The sequence below is a fragment of the Centruroides vittatus genome, unplaced genomic scaffold (assembly GCF_030686945.1).
Source record: "Centruroides vittatus isolate TY-2023 unplaced genomic scaffold, ASM3068694v2 contig_890, whole genome shotgun sequence".
In the NCBI taxonomy this organism is placed as follows: domain Eukaryota; kingdom Metazoa; phylum Arthropoda; class Arachnida; order Scorpiones; family Buthidae; genus Centruroides; species Centruroides vittatus.
In genome coordinates this window covers 510,554-538,229 of record NW_027122581.1, presented here as the reverse complement: position 1 = coordinate 538,229, position 27,676 = coordinate 510,554, and the positions used below count along the sequence as shown (strand labels likewise).

The window sequence follows — 27,676 nt, the reverse complement described above, 5'->3', positions numbered from 1 at the left end:
TACTTAAATAAATAAATTATTAATTTTTGCTGTATTCATTAACATTAAGATAATTAAAAGGGCAGGATTAACTATATACAGGGTTTCTACTCAAATGTTTTTTTTTAAATTCCCTGACCAACTTTGTATAAATTCTCGGACATTGACAAAATAAAACAGCATACGACTTACTATGCAAATATTCTATTGCTTCTTTGACTTTTCAGTCAGTTATTTTTTCTAATTAACAGTTACATAATTTATATAATTGCTGAATAATTAAAATTATTAAATTAACCCACAACCATAAACCTATGTGGCTTTGAAAAAAATAAAAAGTCATTATTTATTAATCCATGTACAAAAGTATATGTTTATTGAATTTATCTCTTAAGAAATTTCCTAAACTTTATAAAATATTAATAAGATCAGAAATTGTTTTTATAACAAAATCACATAACAGATGGCGCCACACACGATTCTATTTATTATATCGTAGTTAAAAACACAAAAGTTATTTTCTAAATAAAATCTCACAACAGCCGAGAAAGTTGCGCAACTCGTTGCCGGGGGTTTTTGACTATAAAAAGAATTTTTTTTGATTCATTAATACACGGTGTGTTACCATTTCAACACTTGCGGTAATAGTAAATAATAATTGTAAGAAATAGAAGTGTCTCATTCCCATCAAAAATAGACGAAGAAAACATGCCAGGAAGTGCAAGAGACTGATATGCAGAAACTGCACCATTACATGTGTACAAATTGTGCACTATATGCATCGTTCTGGATAACAAAAGTAAATTAACACGAACTAACCTTTTGTTCGTCATGCCATCAACACAAATGTCTGGAACAAATTTCATTAAATACCTTCCAGTAAGAATTATTAACATAGCTATCTTTAAAAAAAGTAACTTAAAAACGTTACCATATTTTAAATCTAGCAGCTTGTGAAAAAATCCAGCCACAAGTTGTGTAATTATTCTGGTCGTTGCTAATTTTCTTTTTAAAATAATTTTTTATATTTTTAACTATTATCGAATGGCAAAAAGTTTTATTTTGAGGGTAGAGATGAGTTTTACAAAAATAATAATAATAAAAGAAACTGTAAATGCTAATAACGAGTAAAATCGTCATTAGGTCCGACCCTACTGGAGATACACACGACCCCATTATCCCCTAACCTTCTCGAACTTTAACCACCAAAATTTAATTGAATCAATTCCCGTAATACACGAACTCTTCCTGAAAAATTCCTAAAATTTTCGACGGGTGTACTTTAGATTACCACCTATGGAATTTCGGGACTTTGAGTATATATTTGAACTCAGGGGACAGAGACGAGTTCAACGGTACCCTACTTTGGGAGCAAAAAATAAAAATGTTATCATATTTCTTTAGGCGATCGCGCGATGATTGGGAGTCGCGTCGCTCCATAGACTAATTATGGCAAGACTGGCAAGTTCTATGGGCGAACTTGTACTGTCACTCGTAGGAAGAAACCAGTATACCTTCTAAATTGCCTGCAATTAATTAAAAGTGTCATACAATCCATTCATATGCAGCTCCATTTTATTTATTTTTCAGATGCCGCTTTTGGGTCCAAAACACTCGACACCTAGATCTTTTAAATAAAACAGCAGAAGTGCTATATAAAAATAATTAACTTTGTGTTGAGCATTTTGAAAAAAACCAATTTATGAATTCGGCAAAGAAGAAATTAGTTTGGAATGCAGTCCCAACAATTTTCAATATACCAAACTTTCCAAAATTACTGACTGGAAAAAGAAAACCACCGACACCTCGTTCTGATTTGCCAAAGAAACCAAAACTTGCACAAAAAACAACTGGGCAAATTCTCCCTCAGTTTAAAGAATGTTGTTTTAAAGTAGAAGCTGAGGAATCCCCTGTGGATTCAGGAGACCTAAATATCCCTATAAATTCAAAAACTCTACCTATTAATTTAGAAGCTCCGGAACTTTCTGCAAATATTGGAGTAATTCAATGTAACAATTCCTTGCTGTTGCCAGCTTCTTCTCAAGACGAAGATTTACCTGAGAAATGTGTTTTGTCCTACATTACAGGGTGTGTTTTGAGAAAAGCTTACAAGATTCACTTGTGTAGCTTTTGTTTAACAGGTTCACAAAACCCTGTGCTGTCTTCTTATCATCAGATATTTACCCATTTTAAATCATATACGTATGAAAAAGGAGATTTTGGAAGTTTAATTTCACCTCGCGATGAAGTCTTACAGTTCATGTCACATTGTGAAACTACTTTTGTGCAAGAGTTTAATGCGAATATGCATAAGAAAGGAATTGTGTCACATTTTAAGGATAATAGAACTAAACAACTTTTCTATGAAAATAAACGTCTGCAAAGACTTTCAAGATTTACTGGTAAAATTGTATATACGAATGCGTTTATATTATGCTACAAAATTTCTACATCAGACAATATCTACTACAACAAAGGTCACTTCAATTTCCACCAGTTCCAATTACTCAAAACTTTGTAAAGTTTTGCATTTGCCTTGTTAATTACAATGTCATTACAATTGTAATACAGAGAAGAATCTGCCTATCATTTCAATATAATTATTTAAGTTTTAAAATATTTTTGCATTTGTATAATCTGTACAATATTAAGTAAAACATTTTTTTAAGACGAGTATTTTATTCACAAGTTTTTTTTACAAGTTTTCAGTTTATTTGAGAACTGCAAATACATTAAAACTTCATAGTATTTAAAAAAATACAATATGAATAAATCCGGCATCGTTTTGCTTACGAACCATTATTGTAGTTCTAACACGCCATGTTCGTGGCGGTAGTTTTCACGCGGCGTCCGCTTGAGGACGCGATGGTCGGTTCAGTCAACCTTTCCGTTCTATTAGCTTGCCAGTCTTCTTAGCTTCGCTAAGTAGTTAGTCTATGGTCATGGTTTGCATACTATACTGCAAGATGGCGGTACTAGCAACTATGGTGTCGTCTTCATGACAGCATTAAAAATGTATGATAACTTAAAAACTATGATGACTTTCTTACTTTTTGTCTCCGGTTCAAAAGTAGGATACCGTTGAACTCGTCTCGGTCCCCTGAGTTTAAATATACACTCAAAGTCCCGAAATTCCATAGGTGGTAATTTATAGTACAGCCGAGTTGTCTATCAGCTGGAGATATGTGTTGATTTGTTTTTTTTTTTTTTTTTTCTTGTTCCAAAATTCTGGCTAAGCCTTGTGACTTGTTTGTATTAATTCCTTTTTTAAACTTGTTGGTTTATTCCAAACTTGTGATAAATTTGTTCTTGATTCTATTTCTTTTTTTTTCTAATAAAAAGTAAGACTTGCGACGTTTTTTTCTTAACAAATTATAATAAGATCTTTTATTCTTTCGCTGTTTCCAGAGAGGAGGAAAACGTATCTTTGTTTTCTTCTCATGCGATCATTATGAAGCAAAGTTTTTTCTTTGCTACTAGTAAGCTTCGTAGCCGGATCATTTTGATTTTTACTTTCATACAGTGCAATAATTCTCGCTTCTCTGACGAATTCAACGCGAACATGTGGCTTTTTTTTTTTTTTTTTGTAACTCTTTTCGCCCTGTGGGCACTAAGAGGGCCTCTTATAGCAAGCCCATTATGGGTTCGGCCAGGCCCACAATGGGGCGGCCGGGTGGTGAGGGACGGGGACCGACGTATCCGGATGCACCACTCCCCGAAAAATTCTTGAGGATTTTTCGACCCGTCCGGATTCGATCCCGGGTCCCCCAGGGCGTCAGGCTGCGAATCTTGACCGCTCGGCCATCCGGCCGCTCATGTGGCTTCATTATCTCCACGCCATTTTCTCCCGTTTGCTCGCATCGGTGTGATCGAATTGCACTTGACGAGAACGAGGAACGTCATCAAGGGCGTCGCCAGAGGGGGGGCAGAGGGGCAGTTGCCCCTCCCTAGACATGCGAAAAAAATTATTTAAATGCTAAGTCATTTATTGCCCGATTTATAATTCCCGCGCGAAAAACCCAAGAAGATTATGTTTTAATTAAAATAATCTTCTTAAGCTTCTTAAAATTTATGAATCGTTTTTATTTTACCTACATACAATTCATATCTTCTATCAATTTATATCATCTTGCCCCCTTGGCCCATTGGCTGGCGACGCCCTTGAACGTCATCACTTCTCGCCACATATTCTTGCTCGCTCGCGTCGGCATAGTCTCATCCTAAGCTTTCTTACCATAGAGTGCTCTGTGGTAAGGGAACCTTGAAACGTCGAGAAATGCAAAAAGTTAGGGGTTTTTTCTGTTTGTATAGATGTTAGTGTGGGGGCACAACTTTGTTTACCCATTTTGAACTTGATAACTCCTGGACATTTTATTGAAAGTTTTTTTGAAATTTTGAGAGGAGATTTGTGTATTGAGGGAATTGTTATTAAATCTTGGTGGTTAGAAGTCACGGGGTGGGGAGATAGAAGTCCTGTTTCATATCTCGAGTAGGATCGGACTTAATGATGATTTTATTCGTTATTAGCATTTACAATTTTTTAAATATAAAACTCATCTTTACCTCAAAATTAAGATTTTTGACATTTTATAATAATTAAAATTATAAAAAAAAATTTTAATAAAATATTACAACAGATGAAGTAATGCGCAGGTTTAAATGTTGCCGGGAAAGTTAAGCAACGTGTTTCTGAATATTTTTAATGCTATGTAATTTATGCATTATATATTTTACCGAAAAATGACTATTTTTATAATATAATAAATTAAAATAACAGTTTAATAATATTTTAATTATAAATTCGGTCGTACTACAAATTTTCAAAAAACCCATGTTAAATATCAGAAAAATATACAATTATTAGTACATGATCTACTCGATAGGTGTCTAACATCGCTAAGTAAGTGTTCTTAGAATCGTTACTAGAGGCGCTACAGTCATTTCACAGCCATGTGTTATTGCAGTTAGACGCTTGTCGCTATTCCATTTAATAATGTCCTTCCTGCTTCGTTCGTAGTTTCGTAATTAAATTATCTTCGAACCACCGGCAAACTTTATTATCGATCGTATTATTTTTTATTACGTTTCTGTGATATGCTAAATAAAACTTATTTGGAAATTATTTTTAATTATTTTGATATTCGTTGTTGGTTATTCACCACGCCCAAAAAGTAAAAAAAAAAAAAATCATCTCGATTCGAGTGTCGCCTTCCTCTAATAAAATGAGAAATTTTTTAACCTTCTCACGCATTTTATTTTACTGAATTATTGTTTGTTAAATATTTTTTATTATTATTTTCACGCATTTATTACAAATATAGAAATAATTACGAACGGAAGTATATTTGCCTATTTTGTAGAAATAAGTCAAACATGGCGTGTTGTTTAAGCGATGAAGAGAGGGAACAGAGACGAATTAATCAGGAAATCGAAAAACAATTGAAAAGAGATAAAAAAGATTCACGTAGAGAACTTAAGTTACTTTTGCTGGGTAAGTGATTCATTTTACAATCATCATTATATATTTTCTTACCTGTATATAATTAATACAAATGTATGTTATACGTGTATGTATATATATATATATATATATATATAATTATTCACCTACATTATATATATATGTATGTGCATTATATTAATTTGTATATACACACAGTTACTCAAATGTGTAGATCTATTAATCTGATGTTTGTTAAACCATGAGGGAGATTATAAATATTTTTCCTGTTTAGATTAACAGTATTGTATTTAAATTCCAAAACTTGTATTTTTCTACATAATGGAAAAATACAAGTTCTGATGTACAGTACACTACAGTACATTTGAATTTTTCTTTTTTTAATTGGTTGGTTGCAAAATTTTGAAAATGTTTATTAATTTGAGTATGTGATTTTATGCAATATGTTTATTATATTATTGTGTTTGACTAATCAATTTTATTATATTTTCTGTACTATTTTATGTTATTGTTGTAACCGATGCACAAATAGAATGTCGTAGATACTCATCTTAATTTATACCTAAAAATCTTGAAATTTTTAGATTAAGATGAAACTTTTAAATTGGCTATATTTTAGAATCTTTAAATAAGATAATTATATAAATGTAGTTTATTGCTTTGAACTAAACAGATGGATCAAATCTATGTAACTGAAAAAATCATACAGTTTATTTATGTCCTAGAAAATCTTCACTATTTTTAACAAAATTTAATATTTTAATATCTTATAAATTAGTTGAAGACAGCATATCATGTTTTTAAAATTTGTATTTTATAACATTTAAAGAACATTATAAAATGTTTTTACATAATAATCAGCTATGACTTTCTGATAGATCTAAATTTCTTACCAACATTTTTAGTCACAGTATGGTTCCAGGATTGTCTATTAAAATTTTTTTAATCAAAAAATACACTTACGTAAAACCAGATAACCGGAGTGATTAGTATTCGGGTCTGCAAACGTTTTCGTAGCCTCTTCTAGGCTCTTCATCAGGCTTAGTAGTAATAAATTCGAATATATTCCTTTTTGAAAGAAACGAGTTTCGAATTCCGTTTGCGACCCGAATACTGATCACTCCGGTTATCTGGTTTTATGTAAGTGTATTTTTTGATTGAATCACCGGTGTGTAAGGAAGATTGAATTTTTTTAATGTAATGATTTATGATGTGTTATGGTTTTATTATAAAATATGAAAATTAATATAACAAAATATGTTATTTTATGTAACAAATAGCTGATGTATCCAGCAAATAACCTAAAATTTACTTTTTTTTAAAATACATTTAACAACCTCAATTACAATCTTTCTTTCTTTTTGACACATACATAGCAAAATATAACATATACTTAAATAAACACCAACAATACACATAATGTAATACAAACATTATTAAATATTTAATTACATACAACCATTACTTAATTTGCACAACAAATGCCAAGAATAATAATACACAAAATTAATTCAAACGTATACATATTTCAACATGATGTTAACATACAGTCAAACCTGTTTTTATGCGGGGGATAGGGACCGCATTAAAAAAGACGCATTAAAAAAATTGCACGAAACTTCACGAATGGCTGTAAAAAATAGTTTTCGCAACACAATTAAAAAAATATTTTTTTATGCGGTCAACAGGGACCGCATAAAAAAAGTCTCACATAGAAAATAACTCAAAGCCGTACGAAATAGAATTTATTGACAGCAGATGTCAGCACTTGACTGCATCGTCTGGTCTATCGTCTGTTTTACATATTTTTGTCCAGGTGGTGTTTTGTTGACTTAAAAAGTAAATTATTTCATTTTTCGCATATTCATGCAATAATATTACTATAATAAGTGCATTTATGCTATAATAAGTTTATTTAGCTATAATAAGTCAACGTGAGACATGACGAATCGCACGAGACTAGTCGCCAACTATACCACACAAATAAAAAATCGCACAAAAAAACCGCATAAATTAAAAATTTGCATTAAAAAAATCGCACAAATAAAAATCGCACATAAAAAGAGCGCATAAAAACAGGTTTGACTGTATTACATTTGACAACTTTACACTATTAAACTTTAAACTATAAAGTTACATGATATCCTTCATCCACAAACAGATTTACAAAAACATATAAATACAAAATTTGTAAATTTGAAATAAACCAACGTGTACAATTTATACTAGAGCCAGTGGCGTAGCGTAGTGGGGGCGGCAAAATTTCACAATAAATAATAATAATACCTAAATAAGGGGGTGGCGAAATTTTCCTCCGCCCCATGCGGCTGACACCCACGCTATGCCACTGACTAAAGCTATAGTGTTTTTCATATTTCTTTATTGGGGAAGTTGTTTTCCCCCTTCTCTTTTCATTCTTCTTTTTCCTTTATTTTTCTCCCTATCAAGAACCAGACTGGTCTTTCCAACCATTCCTATTTTCAGTATATGAGATTATCACATCTTTAACAACTACATAAAAGTTAATTTTTTAAAATCCCTTTCTTACCTAAAGAGATTTCCACATATTAAATATTACTACTTGGATGGTGCTGTGATGGATGTCGCCACCCTGCGGATATTGTTTTTTTTTGTTATTTTCTCACATTTATGTTTTGTAAATTTATTACTGTTTGACTGCTCGATAATTTAATTTTAACTAATTTTTATACATTTTCTACAACTATAACCACTATTAAATTATTAATAAATGCATCTCATAATTCTTGTGAGAGAAGGTGAGAACGAGAACTAGTATGGTGACCATTAGTTAAAGCAAATTTTGTCGTGTCTTTTTTAACAGAACTGAGAAGCATAAACACAATGATCATTTATTACATAATACTATTGAATTACACAACCAATAATATTAATATTAGACTCCATTAAAAAATTCTGTTAATGTTACCTATGGTAGCGAACATGGTGGCTTGTCTCTGAAACAGTGGAGACGCACATTCTAACCTCACCTAACCTATTCTAATAAATTACTCGTATTCTAATAATTTGGTTGGCAATAATTATGGTAATTTATTAGAATAGGTTAGTTTAGGTTAGGTTAGAACGTGTATCCCCACTGTTTCAGAGACGAGCCACCATGTTTGCTTCCATAGGTAACATTATCCAAAAATTCCAAAACTTCACAACACTTTCTTAAATAACAACAAAATAAGATTATTTCTTTCTATTCCAAAAACACAGCTTTATAACATTTTCAACTCTTGCACATTATATATATATAACAAATGAACTTAGCAAATACTGGAGGAAATATAATTCATCACACAAAACCTTTGAAACTCCAGTGATATGTGTTTACAGAAGAGCGAATGTTTTCGACCCCATCCGGGTCTTTCTCAGGCTACGGTTATAAGGAATTCAAATACGCGTGAAATGGAACAAGAAACCGAAACGAATGCAATTCAAAATTTATAATATCAAAGAAAGATTGAAAATGGAACATTATGCTCGTGTTGAAATGATGGTTAAGCATGTGTAACATCTTGCTTGTGAAACAGTGAATACATGTGAAATATACCCAATGAAAAATCAGTTATGAGGGTGCACTCCTCATAACAAAATTTCCATGCGTGAGAGATGTTGACTGCATCCTTAGAATTGATGCACGTGTTATGCAATCTTGCTTTATATATTTCGAGAGTCTCCATGATTCTGAGTTGATCTGTACAGTGTGAGAGTCTGATCAGACGGGCATTTTGTAGATCAGCTGTGATTTCCAGTTCCGTGGCAACAGTTGCAAGGGCAGTGGTGTATTTTTTATTGTCAATGTTGTATTTGTGCTTGCAAAGCCATTTATGAAGGGAGTGTTTGGTTGAGCCCACATAAACCAAATGGCTATTAAATCTGTCATCTCAAAGTGGGACAGCATATACCCCCTGTGTGTGTTTCAAGTCAAGTGTGTCCTTTCCGTTGCGGAGTAAGCTGTAAACCGATCTTGGCCTATTGTAAACTATCTTAGTTTTAGTGACGGAGGAAATTTCTCTGTATATTGTATCAAGTATATATATATGTGTGTGTGTGTGTGTGTGTGAGTCTGCATAAATTGTCATAGGTAGATATAACTCAACACCGTCGGTTAAGTAGTCAGTTTTCTGTAGTCCCGGCCGACTTACATAGACATTAATGTTAAAAAAAACTCTGGTTTATTCGGCACCATTTAACTCGTCATCACTGGACAAATCGATATACTTTTGCTGTCCCACACTCATTTAGTCATCTGATACGTTGACTCTCCTCCTGAAAAAATGAGTTCACACTGCACAGTTTACTGTCTGATGTGAACTCATTTTTTCAGGAGGGAGTTATTTATTAACATATATATATATATATATTAATAAAAATGCCTTAACATTTTATGTATTTTTATATGTAAAATAATAACAGATAACAAAAACAAAATATACAATCTATATCAATGTCACAGCGGAATCCGATTTTGCATTTTCTCAGTTCATGCATTATTTGAAGCACATGTTTCACATTTGTGTTAGAAATGAGTGTCCGAAAGCTAACAATGCTTATGCTGAAGGAAAAATACAAACTTGTGTCTGAATTTGAATATAAGAAAACTTTGCAAGCCGAATTTGCAAAGCAAAAAAACCTTCCAAGAACAACATTGGTGGGAATTCTGAAGAAAAAAGAGGAAATTAAGAAATTTTTTCTTGGATTTTCAAAGCAGCTGTCTCGAAAATGCCAGAGAAAGTCGCTGTACAAAGATGTCAAAGATGCTCTGGTACGTTGGCTAAAACAAATTCGTTCATTGAATCTTCCTGTTTCAGGACTGATACTGAAACAAAAGGCGATGGAAATTGCTGGGGTACTTGGAGTAGAAACCAACTTTAGTGCCAGTGATGGATGGTCAGAGAGGTACATTGCACTACTGTATTTTCCTAATTGTAGTTTTGTGGGTTTTTTCAACTTTGCTTTAGTCATCATGTCAGATAACTCTACACATTTCCACTTCCCCTTGGGGTGTCGACTTATGTGGACTTGACTGACATATTAAAGTTAAGACTATATATATAGTCTTAACTTTAATATGATAATTTATAACTTTGCCATATCCCATGTTTTATCTATTCTCCATCTTTTCTCCATCCACTGACACCTTTTTAGCTTTTTCACATGATGAAACACATGGAATATATTTTCCTCCCCTCCACAAGCAGAGCTGCTTGCCAGGTTTCATGCAAGAAACATTTCATGATCACTGCATTGAATGTCATCTTCCATGCTGTCTCTTGCCATTCAGTCAGTAGAAACATAAAATTAGCACAAACCAATTTACAATTAACCATGGGATGCAACATCCATTCCAACCTACTTTGATTGTGTACTATATTGTGAATCATCCACAGTTTTATTTTCTTATTTTTATCAAACAGTTGCTTGTCTTCGTCATAAACATAACTACTGTATATTTGTTCTCCATTCCCTAAAGTTTTAATTGTCAATAACTAGAAAAATAAATCTCCTCTTACATTTTGTAACTACTGTTATTAAGGCCCAATGATATATGTCATCAAATCAGCCAAAGGATGTAAACCTTCTCTTGCAACATTAATTACTAATGCCAATTGTAAAAGTTTTGCCAAGTCACAAATGTTTTATATCTTCTATTCTCTATTTTTGTATTTATTTTTTATTATATTTCTACTTACTACTTTATAAGGGTATTGAAGACATATATATTGAAGACAAATTCTTTTCAGTCATAGTCATAGCAGCCTGCTATGGCAAGCTTGCTGGCCCACTGGCTTGCATTGGTGGACTAGTACCCCTCGTGATCTTTTACATCTTCTGCACAAGACTATGATCAAAATCTATGAAAAAATAATTTTAAAAATTTATTTTATTACAGATGTTACCATTATTAAATTTCATTTTGTATTTTCACCATATTCATGATTATCTATTAAGTGATATGCAATAATTTGTCTGTGACTCAAAAATTAAAAGAAAGATATTTTTTTTCAAAATGTTTATACAATATACCATAAAATCTCAATTGTACAGAAATGTTTATCCACAATTCCACGAAGCATATTTTCATAGTAAAATTCTCAATAATCACACTACTTGCCAGATGGCAGTTCCCACAAGAAAAATTACTCAATATTTGTATATCCACCAGATGGCAATCTATGCAGAAAATCAGCACATAAAACTGGTATTAACTATAAGTAATATACATCGATATCCAACAGTGGCGTAGCGTAGTGGGGGCGGCAGGGGCGGCCCGCCCCAAGCGGCACTTTTAGGGGGCGGCAAAATTTCACAATAAATAATATCTTGTAAAAATACCTAAATAAGGGGGCGGCGAAATTTTCCTCCGCCCCGGGCGGCTGACACCCACGCTATGCCACTGATATCCAGTACCTCAAATAAATTCCAACACTTTACTCAAACAAATGTTTTTAAATATTGGTTTCATTCTGTATTTGTAAATAAATAACGACTAACCCGTTACAAAGCTATACATCCACAAGAGCCGAATTATCGGGCTAGAGTTGGCTATAATAAATAAATAATTAATAAGACAATTTGGCACTAGAGCTTGGCGTTAGGCGCCATCTCTTACTAAACTTAATAATTATAATTAAATTAAATAAATAATTTTAATAATTTGGAACTGGAGGAAAAGAAATCGGCCCGAAGTGGGACTCGAACCCGCGACTTCTGCTATCCGTGTAGGAGGAGGCAATCGGACTGAAGGTCCGGGTAGTGTAACTGGTAACGTGTCTGCACGGATAGCAGAAGTTGCGGGTTCGAGTCCCGCTTCGGGCCGATTTCTTTTCCTCCAGTTCCAAATTATTAAAATTATTTATTTAATTTAATTATAATTATTAAGTTTAGTAAGAGATGGCGCCTAACGCCAAGCTCTAGTGCCAAATTGTCTTATTAATTATTTATTTATTATAGCCAACTCTAGCCCGATAATTCGGCTCTTGTGGATGTATAATTCTGTATTTGATTTGTCAATTTGAAAACAGATGAAAATGTTTGTTTGAGTAAAGTGTTGGAATTTATTTTCTGATTTCAAGTGTCAGTGTCAAACATATAACTATGTGAGAAATATTATTCACTACTTCCATGTGGCCAAACTTTGCAAAATTGAAAGTATTTCACTTCTTACAAGTACTCCTTGGCTATAAGTCATTTGTATCAGCTGACTATAAGTATCATACAGACTGTATGAAATAGGAAGACCTGTTTCAACAATGAAATTAATGTTTCTTTGCTGTACAGTGAATGTTGTATGTACTGTACATATATTTTTGCATGCTTTGTATTGTTTGTTATTTTACATGTACTTTTCCCCTTTCTTTTCTCCTATGATCTTTCCATCAGTGATAAAGTAAAGGTTCTGAAGAGTCTTGCTGAAGTTAATGACTAAAGTGTTGTCACCTGAGAATCTGGAATTGACATATTCCTAAAAGTTATAAGAATGTAGATTCTTATATCTTTTAGGAAAAGGAATGAACTGGTAAAAAGCTATATCTGGTCAAAAGCACATGAAAAATTGTGCTTATCATTAGCTAGAGGAAGATTTGTACAATTGGTTTCCAAAATAATGTGGCGAAAATAAATATTCTTGTTTCTGACATGTTGCTGCAGGTTAGAGCTATTAAAATAGTTAAAGTAAAAGAGATACTTCAAGTTTTTCAATAGGCAAGTTGAGCAATTTTAAACTAAGTTTAATGTAACAAATATACTACACAGGAAAGAAGCTTCAGTGGATATTGAAGTGGATTCTGAGTGGAGAGCATCATTGAAAAAGGTTACAGATGATTATCAACTACATGTTATTTATAATGTTGAAACTGCTCTATTTTTTAAATCTACTGCCATCTCATACATTAGCAATGAAAGGAGAAACTTGTCTTAGAGGTATATGAAGCAAAGAAAAGATTAGTGTTGGTATTCTCTAATGGTTCAGACAAAAGACCTCTTAATGATAGATAAATTTGAAAAGCAAAGATGCTTTAAGAACCATTGTTTGTTATGTATATACAGTATAAACATAATAAAAATGCATGGATGATATTGAGCATTTTCCACAACTGGCTAAAAGTATTCAGTGAAGAAATGTGTGATTGCAACAGGAATGTTCTACTATTTTTGGATTTTCTGACCACAAAAGCCATAGTGAACTGTCTAATGCTAATTTAGTGTTTTTTCCATCATATTACACCCACCCACCTGCTAAATCTGGGTATAATTTTATGTTTGAAACTTTTGTTTCTACATCAACATCTTATAAGAGAAATTGGAACAGGATCAGAATGTAGAAAGGAGGATATTCTACAAGCTTGTAGTACAGTCAACAAAGCTTGGATCTTATGAATTCTACAGTTATAGAGAGTTTCTTCAAGAAAGGCAAGATTTTATTTTGTACTGCAAATGTAATTTCTGATACATGAAGATTGTTTGAAGAGCACCAACTGTTGAACCAACTGAATGTCATGACGCATGAAACATCTACTTATTTTGAAGCTGAATGAAAGATTCCCATCTTTGCATAATCCAGCTAACAAAGCTAGATTATCTTCACTAATGAGCTGAAAATGCACCTAATAGTAATGATAATAAGTCAGACAAAGCTGGTGACTTAGTTAAGTGTCTAACAGGAAAAGAGAGACTTTCTATATTAAAAACATTACTACTTAGTTGCCTCCTCCTGAGTAATACTTTATAAAAATTTCAGTTTCAGTCTAGTGATGCAACAGAGTTTACACAAAAAGAATGCAATAGTATGATAAAACAAAAATTAGTATCTGATTACTTAAATAAAGAATAAAAAGTGAAATAGAATAAAATGTACAGTGTTTTTACTTTCCTAGTTTTTATAACATGGGTAATTGTCAAATTTGACCCTCTGAGTTTTTTTTTTTTTTTTTTTTTTTTGCAAATCCTGGTGTTTCATTCAAAAGGTCAAAAAAAGGAAAAATTTCCATATATATGTAGTAGAAACTATTCCATTTCATATCTCAGGATGGAGTAAATCTTAATAATCAAAATTTGGCATGGTAACTTGCATATAAGGGATATTGATGCTATTAAATTTTGGAGTACAGAACTCAAGGAGTTGGAGAGAGAGATGGGGATCAGGGCTTATATCTTGACTTAATGAAAATTTTATTTATATGAGTTTTAAGCCTTTGAAATTATGAAGATTTTCTTATAAAATTTTTTCAAAATGGCACCCCAAATTTAAAAAAACCAGTAATATGTTGCATAACTTTTTCAGTGAAGCCAGGAAATTTATGCAATTTATTACTTGATTTTTTTCTTACTTGATAATTGCAACCTCGAGATTTTAGACTCCTGAATGAGCAGTTATTGAGGTTTTACTTTTTTTGTTCATTTGTATATATAATTTTTTGAAATACTGTTACTGTAGGTATATAGCAGTAGTTCTTAATAGTCCATGAGCATGTGCAAATAGTCTGTCTGTACTAGTCATTTCTCTAGTCATTAGTTGTTTCAATTCTATGCTGTTTAGCCAGAGGAAAGAATATTTTTATTCATTGCTTGTCAATTCTATAACCTAATGTAAGAGAGATTTTTTTGACATGTACCTAAGGTAAGGTGACCAGACGTCCTGGATTTGGGTTGTTAGTCTCGCATTGTGAACACTGTCCCGGGAAGTGTCCTGCATTTGGTCATGTAACATTTTCAAATGTTCACAAGTTGTCAAGAGCACAGAGTTGTCGTTTTCTTTTACTACTAGTAGCCCGGGACGCTCCATAGTGGGCATTCTAGCAGCAACGGTGTCATTCCGTGGTATAAATAATAAATTTATATTAATAATTCAATAATAAATTCCTATTGCAAATAATAATATACTGAATTTATTATTAATTTAAATAATAGCTAGGGTCTGTGGTATGCCTAGTGGCCATTCTAGGCATACCATGACAGATATACAAACAGTGCCATCAAGTTGTGAAAAAAAAAATTTTCTATAAAGAGTTATTTTTAAGTTTATTTATGCATTTATGTATTTATATATTTTTCTACTTAATTATTTATTAATGAATTAGTTATTATTATTATTATTATTATTATTATATATGTATGTTGGAGGTCCATCCCATTTTTAGCTCCCACAACACAAAAATGTCCCACATTTCAACCTAACATATCTGGTCACTTTAACTTAAGGTGATTTTTATAGGATAAATGAATCAGTCATTCATTGTATTTGCAATTTCAATATCCTCTTAATTTTAGTCACAGTCTATATAACTTCAAGAACCACTGATTTTTAGCTTAATTAGATTTCATTCTGCTTGCTTTTTGTTTTTAGTACAAAAAATTTACTGTAATACTGAAAGTACATATATGGAATTAGTGAACTCATCAGTTCAATTGTTCTTACAATATTAGATCTACATATATAAATTCTCTATTCAGTGTATCACAAGTTTAATGATATTTCCCTTGTCATCTTGGCAACATCTTTTCAGCCTTCAAATTACAAGAAGAGCTTCTTTATTTCCATCAATGTATGAGCTCATTAAACTTGAGTTATATAATGTTTGTGGCTGTATGCAAGGCAGTGTATTCGTCTGCTAAGTTTTATTGTAAATGTTCTTACCAGGATTAAAAATTTGCTATTCCTGTCCACTACTGTGAATTCTGAAAATACAGAAAAGCAAAGTAAAAATCCCATTTAAGAAAAATATAAATCTTATAGAAGTTATACATATGTTATTAAAGATAGTATAATAGTAAAGCTTAGAATAACTTGACTTTACAAGATCATTTATTAATAATTTTTTAAAGTACTAAATAATGATGACAAAAAAAAGACAGTTATCATGTGCGAAATGATCGCTAGAACTTCACGACTGTTAACTTAACGGGTACTTTACGTAGGTTCACAATTAGAAAGCCAGGCCTGGACTTTCACGTGCTCCAAAAAATGAATTATAAACTGAAATCAATAAGGAACAAACAAGTTTTAATATGAACTATCAATTATTACTATGTACAGTACAAGTTAGTAAAAAACCAAAACAATTTATTCAATAAAGGGACTATTCTTAAGACCCGACAAAACAAGATAACTTATCTATAAATATCTACTAACTATTCCTCTTAGAATCTGACAAAGTCAACTTATGACTATGTACAATCAATCTTAAACAACTATGACCCTATCCATCACCTCAATACTAGGAACCTTTCTCTGTCCAAACCTCCTTCGAATCCAACCTCCTTTGAATCACCAAGACTTCTTCCTTATTTATTGCTCTATCAGAAGCTCACCTCGATCTCTGTCTCGGGTCTTACTCGTTTTATACTCTGAGGTGACATTACAATTACATTCTGGAACCACCCTCTCATTTACAGACTTAACCATCTAACAATATACAGTAGAACCTTGATTATCCGGATTTTCGATTATCCGGATTGTTCAAAATAAACCAAAATTGTATGAATTTGCTGATTTGCACTTTGCAAATTGCGACACTATTTATGTACTGTACATACGTGATGGAATGCATGGAACAAAATTTTGAAAAGACCATTAGTAAATTCCAGTAACAGTAGAAAGTGGTATAGGAGACAGTGCGGAAGCAATAGCACAAATTTCAATATGTGCCGAATGTGACAAAGAAGATGTAACTGAGTTGTTAAATTGCGATGTGAACGATCCTGGATTCCAAATTTTGAATGATGAGGAATAATTAAAGAAATATCTGCCTCAGATGAACAAGATTGAGAAGACGAAGAAGAGATTTGCGAAGTAAGAGATATTGGTCCTACACATTCTGAAGCTTTTCAATGCTTAGATGTCGCCATGAAGTGGTTTGAGAGCTAAGAAGAGTGTAACTCAGGACAACTTATATGTCTTAAAAGTATTCGCGATTCAGCAGCTTCAAAAAGAACAGCTAGCTTTAAACAAAATTCGTTAATTGAATTTCTTAATAAAAAATAATTTAATATTGAAGTTATATGTAAATCTAGACAAATAAAAATTATTCATACTATATGCATTGTCAATTATTACTTTTTCGATTATCCAGATTTTTCCTTATCCAGACTACCTTCATCCCCAATTAGTCCAGATAATAGAGGTTCTACTGTATTTGCATCTTTCCCCTGGTCAGCTTATTTCCAACAATTTTGCTAAATACTTTTACATTAATTTTTATCAGGCTTTTTTACATGTTTGAGATGTCATTTTTATTAAGTTCTTTAGCGAGTCCTCGGCACTAGGTGCATGTGGGGTCTCCCTCTTCCCTTTTTTGTGCAACTTCCATCAAATTTCCGAGTCTGGGAGCACAAGTGCGTGTTAGTTTTCCTACGGCACTTCGTCTGGCTGGTGAGTTGGTTCTTCTTCGTTTTTTTTTCCTTTTGTTACAGAGGGTGAGTAGGGAACCTTTGCCCTAACTAAACATAAGCCCCAAAATAAAATATAATTAAAGAAAACAAAAAATACAGCTCGGACTCAGTTTCTTACAATCTTATTTCATCTCTTATTAATATGTGATTATTTATAACTTTTTTTGTGGATTATGATTTCAATACTACATCAACATTATTGTTGAATTAGCTTGTTGGAAATCATTGAGATTTAAAACAAACCTCTCAAAATGTAGATAACAAATAAAAAAACAAATTATATGAATAAAACTTTTCATGCTATTTTCTGTTAATTTATGAAAAATTTTTATTTATTTTTGTCTAATTTCCAAAAAAGCTTAAATTTTGCATTTGAGAGTGCTAAGAAATTAGCACAATGCGAAATGTATATTTCAAAACATTTGAGAATGTTTTTGTAAAAATGTTTTCAAGAATTCCTTGTGAATCTTATAGCCAATTTACTTGTCTTTTGAACCACACTTTCACCCCATTTCCTCCAACACTTGTTTATTTCTCACATAGTCTCTCCTTTATTGTCACACACTCATCTCACATGCAGTAATGCTCTTCTACCATATCCAAGTTTCACTAACATACATGAGCACAGGAACTATAACACACTCTACACAGTCATTTGTGCCTCTTTGGACATCCTTTTATTCTTTGCAAATGTACTCATTGCACCCACTATCTGTGCTCCTGCATTCACTCTTCTGATGATTTCACCATCTCCTTCCATTCCTATCTAACCTGCTTCCTAAATATATAAACTCATTACTTGTCTAATTGTTCACCACCCAGCTCAATCATGCAATCTATTTGCTCATCTTTGCAGACAAACATAATCATTTTGGTTTTACACACATTCACTTGTAGCATATACAGGGTGGGCCAACGAAAACGAAACGGCAGAGTGTTTGTGTTCGTCCAAGCAAATTGCTCGGACAGGTCAATTTTATTCTCAAGGGGACATCTTATGCAATAAAGTTTTTGCAATTCTGTATATTAACTAAACAAACATTTTTTTCAAAATAAATGTTTGTTTAGTTAATACAAAATAAATGAGTTTATAAAAGTTTTTGTTGTCTGTTCTATTCAGAATCGCAAAAGATGTCTCCTTGAGAATAAATTGACCTGTCCGAGCGATTTGCTTCGACGAACATGAACACTCTGCCGTTTCGTTTTCGTTGGCCCACCCTGTATTTGTTACACTCTGGATCTCATCATGCGTGCAACCATGAAAACATTAAACAACCATGTGGACATAACACACTTTTAATACAAAGTAAAAATAGCAATATTTGCTGGATATAATCACATAATTTAACAATCACGGAAAAGATATTTTTGGACGACTGAAAGAAATTTGTTATTTCCTTCAAATTCAATGTTCACTCAAGGTCAAGAATTACTCATAAGACAATTTTTAATTCGCAGATCTTTTCTCTATATACATTTTGGATTAGAGCTTTCACCAATCCCTCTTCAGTCTATAAATAATAAAACTATTGTGAAATCCATTTTAAAATAGATTAGTAAATTTAAAAGAGAGAGAGCAATTAGTTGCAACATTTTGTAACATATATACTTCCTTAGATTAAAATTGGGAGCAAACTGATTTTTTTGTGAACTATGGAAGTGAATTTTGTGCAGCGAACATTTGATAGAGACTGACATTGATTCAATGACAACATCGCAGTCTACTAGCATCAAATGACTTTGAACTGGTGTTGAATTACTGAACTGTCAACAGACGATGAATCATCAACTAGAAACTGTGACAGTGGGTCAACAACCTCAACAACTTGTCATCATTGTAAATCGTGTCTGTGGTGCAGATAGCACATGTTATACATCAACCAGTTTCTTCTTGTGAGAATTAGATTGGAGGTCACCATTTGTGATAACAATTAGATGGGAAAGTTGACACATAGGTGACAAGAATGCACCGTTATTGTCAACATATGATGATCATGTGACTCCTTTCTCATGACAATTAAATTAAAGCTTGAGCCCCAGAAGCTCAGGGCGATCCAATGGAAGTTATGCTTGTCTATGTGATACATTCGTCTCCCAGCTCAACGAAAGGGCAAGACTCTGGTAGAAGACAGATCACGGCTTCAAACTTCCATACAGCTTGCCATATCATCATATTGACTAGGACTACAATTTCTATGAGCCATACGATGCATACTATTCGTTTCCTCATAGAGGTATTTTTGTTAGAGCATGTGAACTCTCTCTCGCTACGAGAATAGGCTTAGTTAAGAGCTGCCCTTTTATACATATATCTAGTTGTTAATCGCATTTAACTGAGTATAGCCTTGTAGACCTTGTTAACCTTAGATTTTAATAAATGCCTTGTTTAATTGTTTAACCTGTCTCCTGTCTATCTAACGACGCCTGTCGACTTGCTCACCTCCCTCACCACTCAATTTTGCCCTCCTATAGCCCTCCGATGACTCCGAGGTTGGATTTTAACAACCTGTGTCGATTAAATGGTTAATAGGGTACCCCCCTGTAGCCCCTGGCTTATCACACACTATTAATATTTTGTAATTTATAATTATTTGATTTTAAAAGATATAAAAATTAAAACATAACTTACAAAGATACAATCTGAGTTTACACTATTTTTCTGCTTTCCCTTAATACCTCAACTGACTTCAAATTTTCTATAAAGCTGTAATGAAATTATAGTAAAATCTTGTTTTAATGGATCACTCAGGTCACTGAAAATCATCTGTTGGTCTGAGAATCTGTTATTTGAAATAATTTAAAATTATTCAGTCTCCTTGAGATCTCTATTTTTTTATAGAAACACATGTATTATAAGATCGTATACTATGCCATGTGTATGACAAAGCTGACAGAAACTGTATATATTGTAAGCACAAAAAAGAGGCAAATTATGTATGCTTATTAGAACTTAACAATCTGTTAAAAAACTCATTCACCTTGATTTGTTTTGATCCTGCTTTTCTGCCTATTGAAGGTCTTGTGGAATGTGGAAAGACTCAATGGTCTTGCTAAATTTTGGCCACAATCAAAATGTTCACTAGGTGGCTCCTCCTTAATCATATCAGACTACTGACTTTCTTCAGACAATTCTTCAATTGTATGTATCCCAGATGTAACAAGTGCATCATTGAACTCTACAAATGCCTGGAAACATTCAATGATTAACTAAATATTGAAAAAAATACAGTTTACAATAGATAGGGCTAGAAAAAAATCTGTTATTACAAGTTATGGATCTACTAAAAGGAGGTAAAATTACATTGATTTGGTGGAACCTAGAAAAAGTCCATTATTCTGCAATCTGTTAGATTCAGATTCTACTGTATTATTTTTTATTTCTACAGGACAATATGACATATGGTTTATAGTTATATTAGTGATTTATTACTCTTGTAGTACTTTTACGAGGGCTAATTTTTAAATAAGGTCTGTTTGTGAATGAGAGTGAGAATAATGTGCGATCACGGCAGTACGCATGCGCTTCTTCTCCAAGCAAGCTTGGCGCACATTTTGATGCCATTTGCAGCCATATCATCTATCTGTGTGCAGAGCTGTAGGAGTTTAAAATGTTTAAGAAAATTGAGTCTCCCGCCAACTGTGATACAATCTGTTATTCGATTCTTAAGTGCAAGAAACTTGGAGCAGCAGAAATTTACTGTCAGATTTGTGAAGTTTACAGTGATAATGTCGGTACGACAATATTCACGCCAAACACCGTATGAACGTTGCGAAAAGTTCACTGAGTTCAGCGTTATATCCACATTTGCTTGTTGCAAGTACTTTCGACGAACCTTACTGTCGTCGTCTTCAGGCAAGTGCATAAATTTGCCGAAAAACTTTAAAAAGAACAAATCCAATGCAGAATAGAACGCATAAAGCTTTATCAAAGCCGTTACGAACGTAAAGCAAAAATTCAAAAACATTCGAAAGCCGATTGAGCATCTGGCTCCGCGACTAGAGAGGCCGCGCATGCGCAGACCCGCGCTCACGCTAATCGTATATTAGATAACGCTAAAACGCGCTTAAACACTTGAATAACGTGACCCAAATATTGGGCAGATCAAGAGTGGGAGTGTTGCATGCTTCTAGCGTGGTGGTAAGGAGGGATTCCCAGATGAAAACTATTTTTCTATCATTGCAGCACTTGAGCATATGCGCTTGCGACCATAGCGGATTGTAACCCTGTTTGAGAGCCTTTTTTGCCAGCTCTGTGGACCCTGTTCGAGACCCTGTTTTGCCAGCTCGGATTTGTTCTTTTTAATTAACTCGTTAATTCCCCCGCAGCGTAAAAAAAAATCATAATTAATAATTAAATTACAATTAAAAATAATCAAAACGAAAAAAAAACGAAAGAAATGTGTTAATTTTGAAGAAAAAGCTTCAAAGTACAATTCCCCTCTTCTCGCCTTAGCGCGAAACTTGACACCAATGAGTCATTGTTTACACAGCTGGATGACCTTGAGAACAGCTGGTGTCGTCTTTCGCGGGACATTCTCATGAAACTCTCGGGAGGAGAAGGGTAAAAAGTAGGGTGAATACTAGATGGTGGTATATTTCTAAATATTTTTTTAAAATTACGATTTTAATTGATATTTCCGACCCCCCGACTTAATTAAACGTAATTATAAAAAAATCTATTAATTAAAAAAATTAAAAAACTATTGGATGTTGTTTTTGACATCAGAAAATAGCTTTAAATAACTTTACCGAAGTAAAATCGACGCACTAGAAGTTTAGAATGATGAATGAAGTTCCATAAAAAAATCCCATAAAAAAACAATTAAGCGTTAATTGCAGGTCATTAAAGGTTAATTAAAATCGCAATAAAATTTTTTCGCGCGGGTAAAAATTTTTGAAAAAATTTGGAGACAGAAAACATTCCAAAGATCAAAAAAAATGTTTTTCGGTCCCAAAGTACCGTTTTTTTGTAACGCTATAAAATTTTTCCGAGTTATCTCGGGTTATGTCGGATCTTGACGTCTATAGACGTCAATGGGCGTTAAGGGGTTAAAGTTTTTCGGCAAATTTATGCACTCACCTGAAGACGACGACAGTAAGGTTCGTCGAAAGTACTTGCGACAAGCAAATGTGGATATAACGCTGAACTCAGTGAACTTTTCGCAACGTTTATACAGTGATAATGCTATGAGTGACAGTTCGAAAATGTTCGAAAAGTTCGAAAATGGGTGAGAATGTTCAAGGATGGGCAGGTTAATGTGCATGATGAGCCACGCCCTGGCCGACCTTCTCTGATTTCTGAAGATTTGGTTCGTGATGTGGATAACAAAATTCAAGACAACCAACAGTTCACAATTTCAGTGTTATCAATTGAATTTCCACAGATTTCAAGATCAGTTTTGTATACCATTGTTTTGGAGAAACTGAATTATTGAAAATTGTGTTCTCAATGGGTTCCAAGATTGCTTTCTGATGATCACAAAAAGATTGGGCAGTGCTTTATCATTTTTGACTCGATATGATCATATGATATGATGAGTTTATAAACAAGTAATAAACTTTATCAAGCACATTCAAAATTGTCCATTTCTAATTAACCTACAATGTAAAATGTTGTCCTGAGAAGATTATTTAAAATTTTTTTAATTATCAATTGTCAAACTGTTAGCCCCATTATGTAATTCTATGTTTTAATAAATGGATCCCAGCAGGCACCCTCTTCCTCCTCTTCCTCCTCCTATTACCATTCCCTAATCCCCACCTCCTGACCCCTCCTTTCTCCTTCTAGGGCTATACCTCTGAGTAAGGCCTCACCCCCCTTTTATCAAGTATGTCAGCCCCAATTTTTGCAAAAATATTGTGTTATGCATGGTTTGCTTTGTAACTTATGGATGAGAGGGAAAGTTTTATAAATGTTAATGAATAGTGCTTTGCTCTCACTGTTCTAAATAATCCTATGAATGTAAAAAAGCAGCCTTTGTATGATGTGCAAGATGTCATGTGACTTGTTCATAAGCAAGGAAAACAATGTCATTCTGTCTCTTACTTGTCCATTTGCTTCCATTACTAAAACATATTTTTTACTTGTTTGTGTTTTTTATGTCAATCATGTATCCAAATTTATTAATTAAAAAAAATAAACTTTAATTAATTTATTTTTTATCCATTATACCTTCTTAAGCCTTTTTTCGAATTTCCGGTACTAAGTACTAACATTAACGACCACTTAACTAACGTTTTCGTTCGCCTCCGCGATCTTCGTCAGGTTTTTATTCGACGATTTTCGAGATAGAATGCAATAGAATTCTTTCAAAGTTATTATTTTTTAACAGCAGTTCTGAAAATGAATTTTAAAGAAAGAGAAAATGCACATTTTCAATAGAAAATAAATAGACAAATTCTGTAACCCTGTACGTTTTACAATTATTTTAAGTAACAATTGCATTGATATGGGAGAGGAAAAAGTTTACTCATTGAGACATGACCCAGCAATCTCACAAATATCAGTAAGGCATGCTGCTACTGAGCTCTTTGATAAAAAGTCCTTCAAAACTTATTCATAAATCACTCAAGTTTTTAACTTCAATTTTCTTGAAAAGGTTTGAAAAGCTCACTTTTTCCCTTTGCTCAACAAATCTTCATTCAAAGGTTCATTCACAGAGACAGTATCATTGAGATTACTGAGGACCACAATATATTCTTTTCTTTTTAATCCTCTTGCAAACCTTGTAACTGGTGCTGTCAAAGTTCGTACGCGAACGTTTTCGGCCCCTCACTACGTCCTTCTTCAAGCTATATTTTCTTTTTTCGACCGTTACATCAAAGAATGTCCTCTTTCTGGATAAAAATTCAAATTGTCTAATTCCGAATCTATCGAAACCGTGTGCCATCAACATTCAAAATTTTTTACGTAATATGATCACATGCTTATCTTCATGATATAAACTATTTAAACACAATCTGATCGCATCTTTTATCCATGTGACTTCCCTGTAAGGGTCTCTTTAATCGTTTTGCCTCCATTACTTCAAATCGCTGTCTTGAATTAGTGCCTGCCATGCTAATGATAACTTCATCTCGTCCTTCAAATTGATTGGTTGGGTGTACTTGAAGGCTTTACAAATCTCCACTTGCTCTAACCATCGAAGCTGTCTGTGTGCCGTGTGGGGATGAGGAGTTTAGCGCTCGTGAAGTCCTCTGTGATTTCTGGATCTGAGGCGTAAACTGCAAGTGTGGTGCTGTTTCTGTTATTTCTAATGTCTTGCTGATGTTCCTTCCATCTAACTTCTACCGATTGCTTCGTGGTGCCAATGTACATTAAATCTCTGTTAAATCTATGGTCCTTTAAAGGGACCGCGTACACCCCTGGCAGTTTTTTTTTTTGTGTTCGGTCTATCCTTATCATTATGCAGGATTTGAAATATTGATGGGCATCGTCTGTATGTGATACGTATTCCTTGTTTCTTCGCAATTCTTTTATATAATGATGCCAACCAGGGGTTGTATGATACCAGTACTATTCGTTGTGTCGGTTGTCCAATGCAGTCATTAGGGCAGGGATGGGCAACCTTTTTCTATGTAAGGGCTGCATTTTAAGACTTTTGAACTGATGCGGGCCGCATACAAAAGAAAGAAAAATAAAATGTTGGTAAATCAGAATTATTTATTCATATATAATTATAAACTAGCATAAGTATACTTAATTTAGCTTCTGTAACTGATGTAAACGTAATATATTGGACATATTTGGTTAAATATTCGTCACTGCTAGTTTTAAATTAGTTTCGATGTGTCTGTTAGCTGGTTTCTTGTTTTAATTTTTACTAAATTCTTTGTGGGAAAAACTATTCCCATATATAAGTTGTAGAAAATAACGTTTAAATTTTTGTTGCATACTTCCTTAAGCTGGGAAATTGATATATTTATTCACATTTTATGCGTCGCGGGCCGCAAAATATATGAATGCGGGCCGCAAGTTGCCCATCCCTGCGTTAGGGGGTGGACCATATTCTTTTCTTGTTAGATTCTTTGTCTATATCAGCAGTTCCCAACCTTTTTTGACCAGGGACCACTTTGATTTCATTGTTGTTAGCAGAGACCACAAGGTTTAAGAAAAATAACATAAATAATTATTAAACTTAAGAGTAACACGCTTTAGCAGTACTATTATAATAGAAAACATAACATTTTTAGTAAAAATTAAATTCAGTTTGTATCAATGTGGGAATAATAATTTAAAATGAATAAAAGTTTTAAATCTTTTGCGGACCATATTTTAGCTCTTGCGGACCACTGGTCTATATGGACAAAACTCCATTCATGGTTGAAATTTTCAGATTTCAAGGATATGTATTTAGTTCAATGCACAATATCTCAAATAACAATTCTCCTGCTGGGTGTTTAAATTTTAAAACCTGAAAACAAACGAGTATTTATATTTGTCAACTTACTTCACTTATCACAGTTCATGTAAAATACAATAATGGGAATTTCTTATTATTGTATTTTACATCATAAAGTGCATCATGTGTAGGGTGAGTTTATTAATTTAAACATAACATGAAAAACACAAATGTGTAGCTTTGGTGATATTCTTTGTAACAGAATGAAATTTTATTATTCTTTGTAACTGCATGATTTAATGAATCCATATAATTTCTACACAAACTATGTAAATTGCACATATAATGAAATTTTAGTTTTGTCCAATTTCATGATGCTGATTCATTATGTGCAAAAATATAAATTGTGATATTGGAAATCCAGATGCTCAGGAAATCTTTAAAGGCAACAAAAACAATTTAATTATAAATGTTTTTGGTCATTGTTAAAGATCATCCTCACGTAGAATACAAAAATTAAAACAACCGGCATTTTATGTTCTGAAGTTCATCTGTTATATTCTATTTTTCTGAGTTTAATTTTTTTATTGTACATAAGGATAGTCTGTAAAAATGACCAAAACATTTGTATTTAAATTGTTTTTTTCTGCTCTTAAAGGTTTTCTGAGTGTCTGAATTGTTATGTGCAACTAGCTAAATTGTATTTTATCATATGAAAGAATGCCTAAGTGTGATGCAGAAGTTGAAAGTAAGTTCAGTTGACTATGGAAATTTGTATAAATTGTAAAAATCTTGTATAAAAATATTGAACTTACATGTTATAATAAAACAAAGAAAACAGTGTATCCATACTATAATTTTCACCAATGTGGTATTGGCTTACAAGTGTTTCCAGGTCATTGAATTCTGAGCTACAGATGCTTAACTATATATTGTTTTTATAGTATAATTATCACTTACTGATAGTTTACTGAATATTTTAAAATTATTGATATTCTAATAAATTTTTTTATATTTAATAGGAACAGGTGAATCTGGAAAGAGTACATTCATCAAACAGATGAAAATTATTCATGGATCTGGTTATTCTGATGAAGATAAAAGAGGTTTTATTAAACTTGTATACCAAAATATATTCATGGCCATGCAAAGCATGATAAAAGCAATGGATTTGTTACAAATACAATACAAGAATGAAAAAAATACAGTATGTATCAATTAATTGAATTTCAATTGTATTATAGTGTAATTTTTGAATAGAATATGAAGAAAAACTGGTTTTATCACACTATTGAAAATAAACCTTCTTAAATTAGCAGATATATATTTTTGAAAAAGTAACATTTTCAAATATTGTTTTAGTTCTTATTAAAAGCCACTATATATATATTGCACATCCATTTTGGACTAATGAACTAGAATATATTAAGAGTATTGCTGATGATCATAACTCTATTTTTTCTGGCATATGTAGAAG

General features: G+C 32.8%; 1 protein-coding gene across 4 annotated transcripts in view; it reads left to right on the top strand.

The window, feature by feature from the left end:
- The first annotated feature begins 4,853 nt into the window (after nt 1-4,853).
- LOC136983869 (guanine nucleotide-binding protein G(q) subunit alpha-like) overlaps nt 4,854-27,676 on the top strand; it is a 69,836-nt gene continuing 47,013 nt past the window's right edge. Inside the window, exons 1-3 of one of the 4 annotated variants that reach the window (XM_067280740.1) lie at nt 4,854-4,879; nt 5,340-5,470; nt 27,222-27,406. In XM_067280740.1, coding sequence (XP_067136841.1) covers nt 5,353-5,470; nt 27,222-27,406 — 303 coding nt within the window. In that variant the 5' untranslated portion in view covers nt 4,854-4,879; nt 5,340-5,352. Of the gene's footprint in view, nt 4,880-4,908; nt 5,471-27,221; nt 27,407-27,676 lie in introns of those variants that run through there. The other 3 variants (XM_067280738.1, XM_067280739.1, XM_067280737.1) reach the window with 3 other exon arrangements.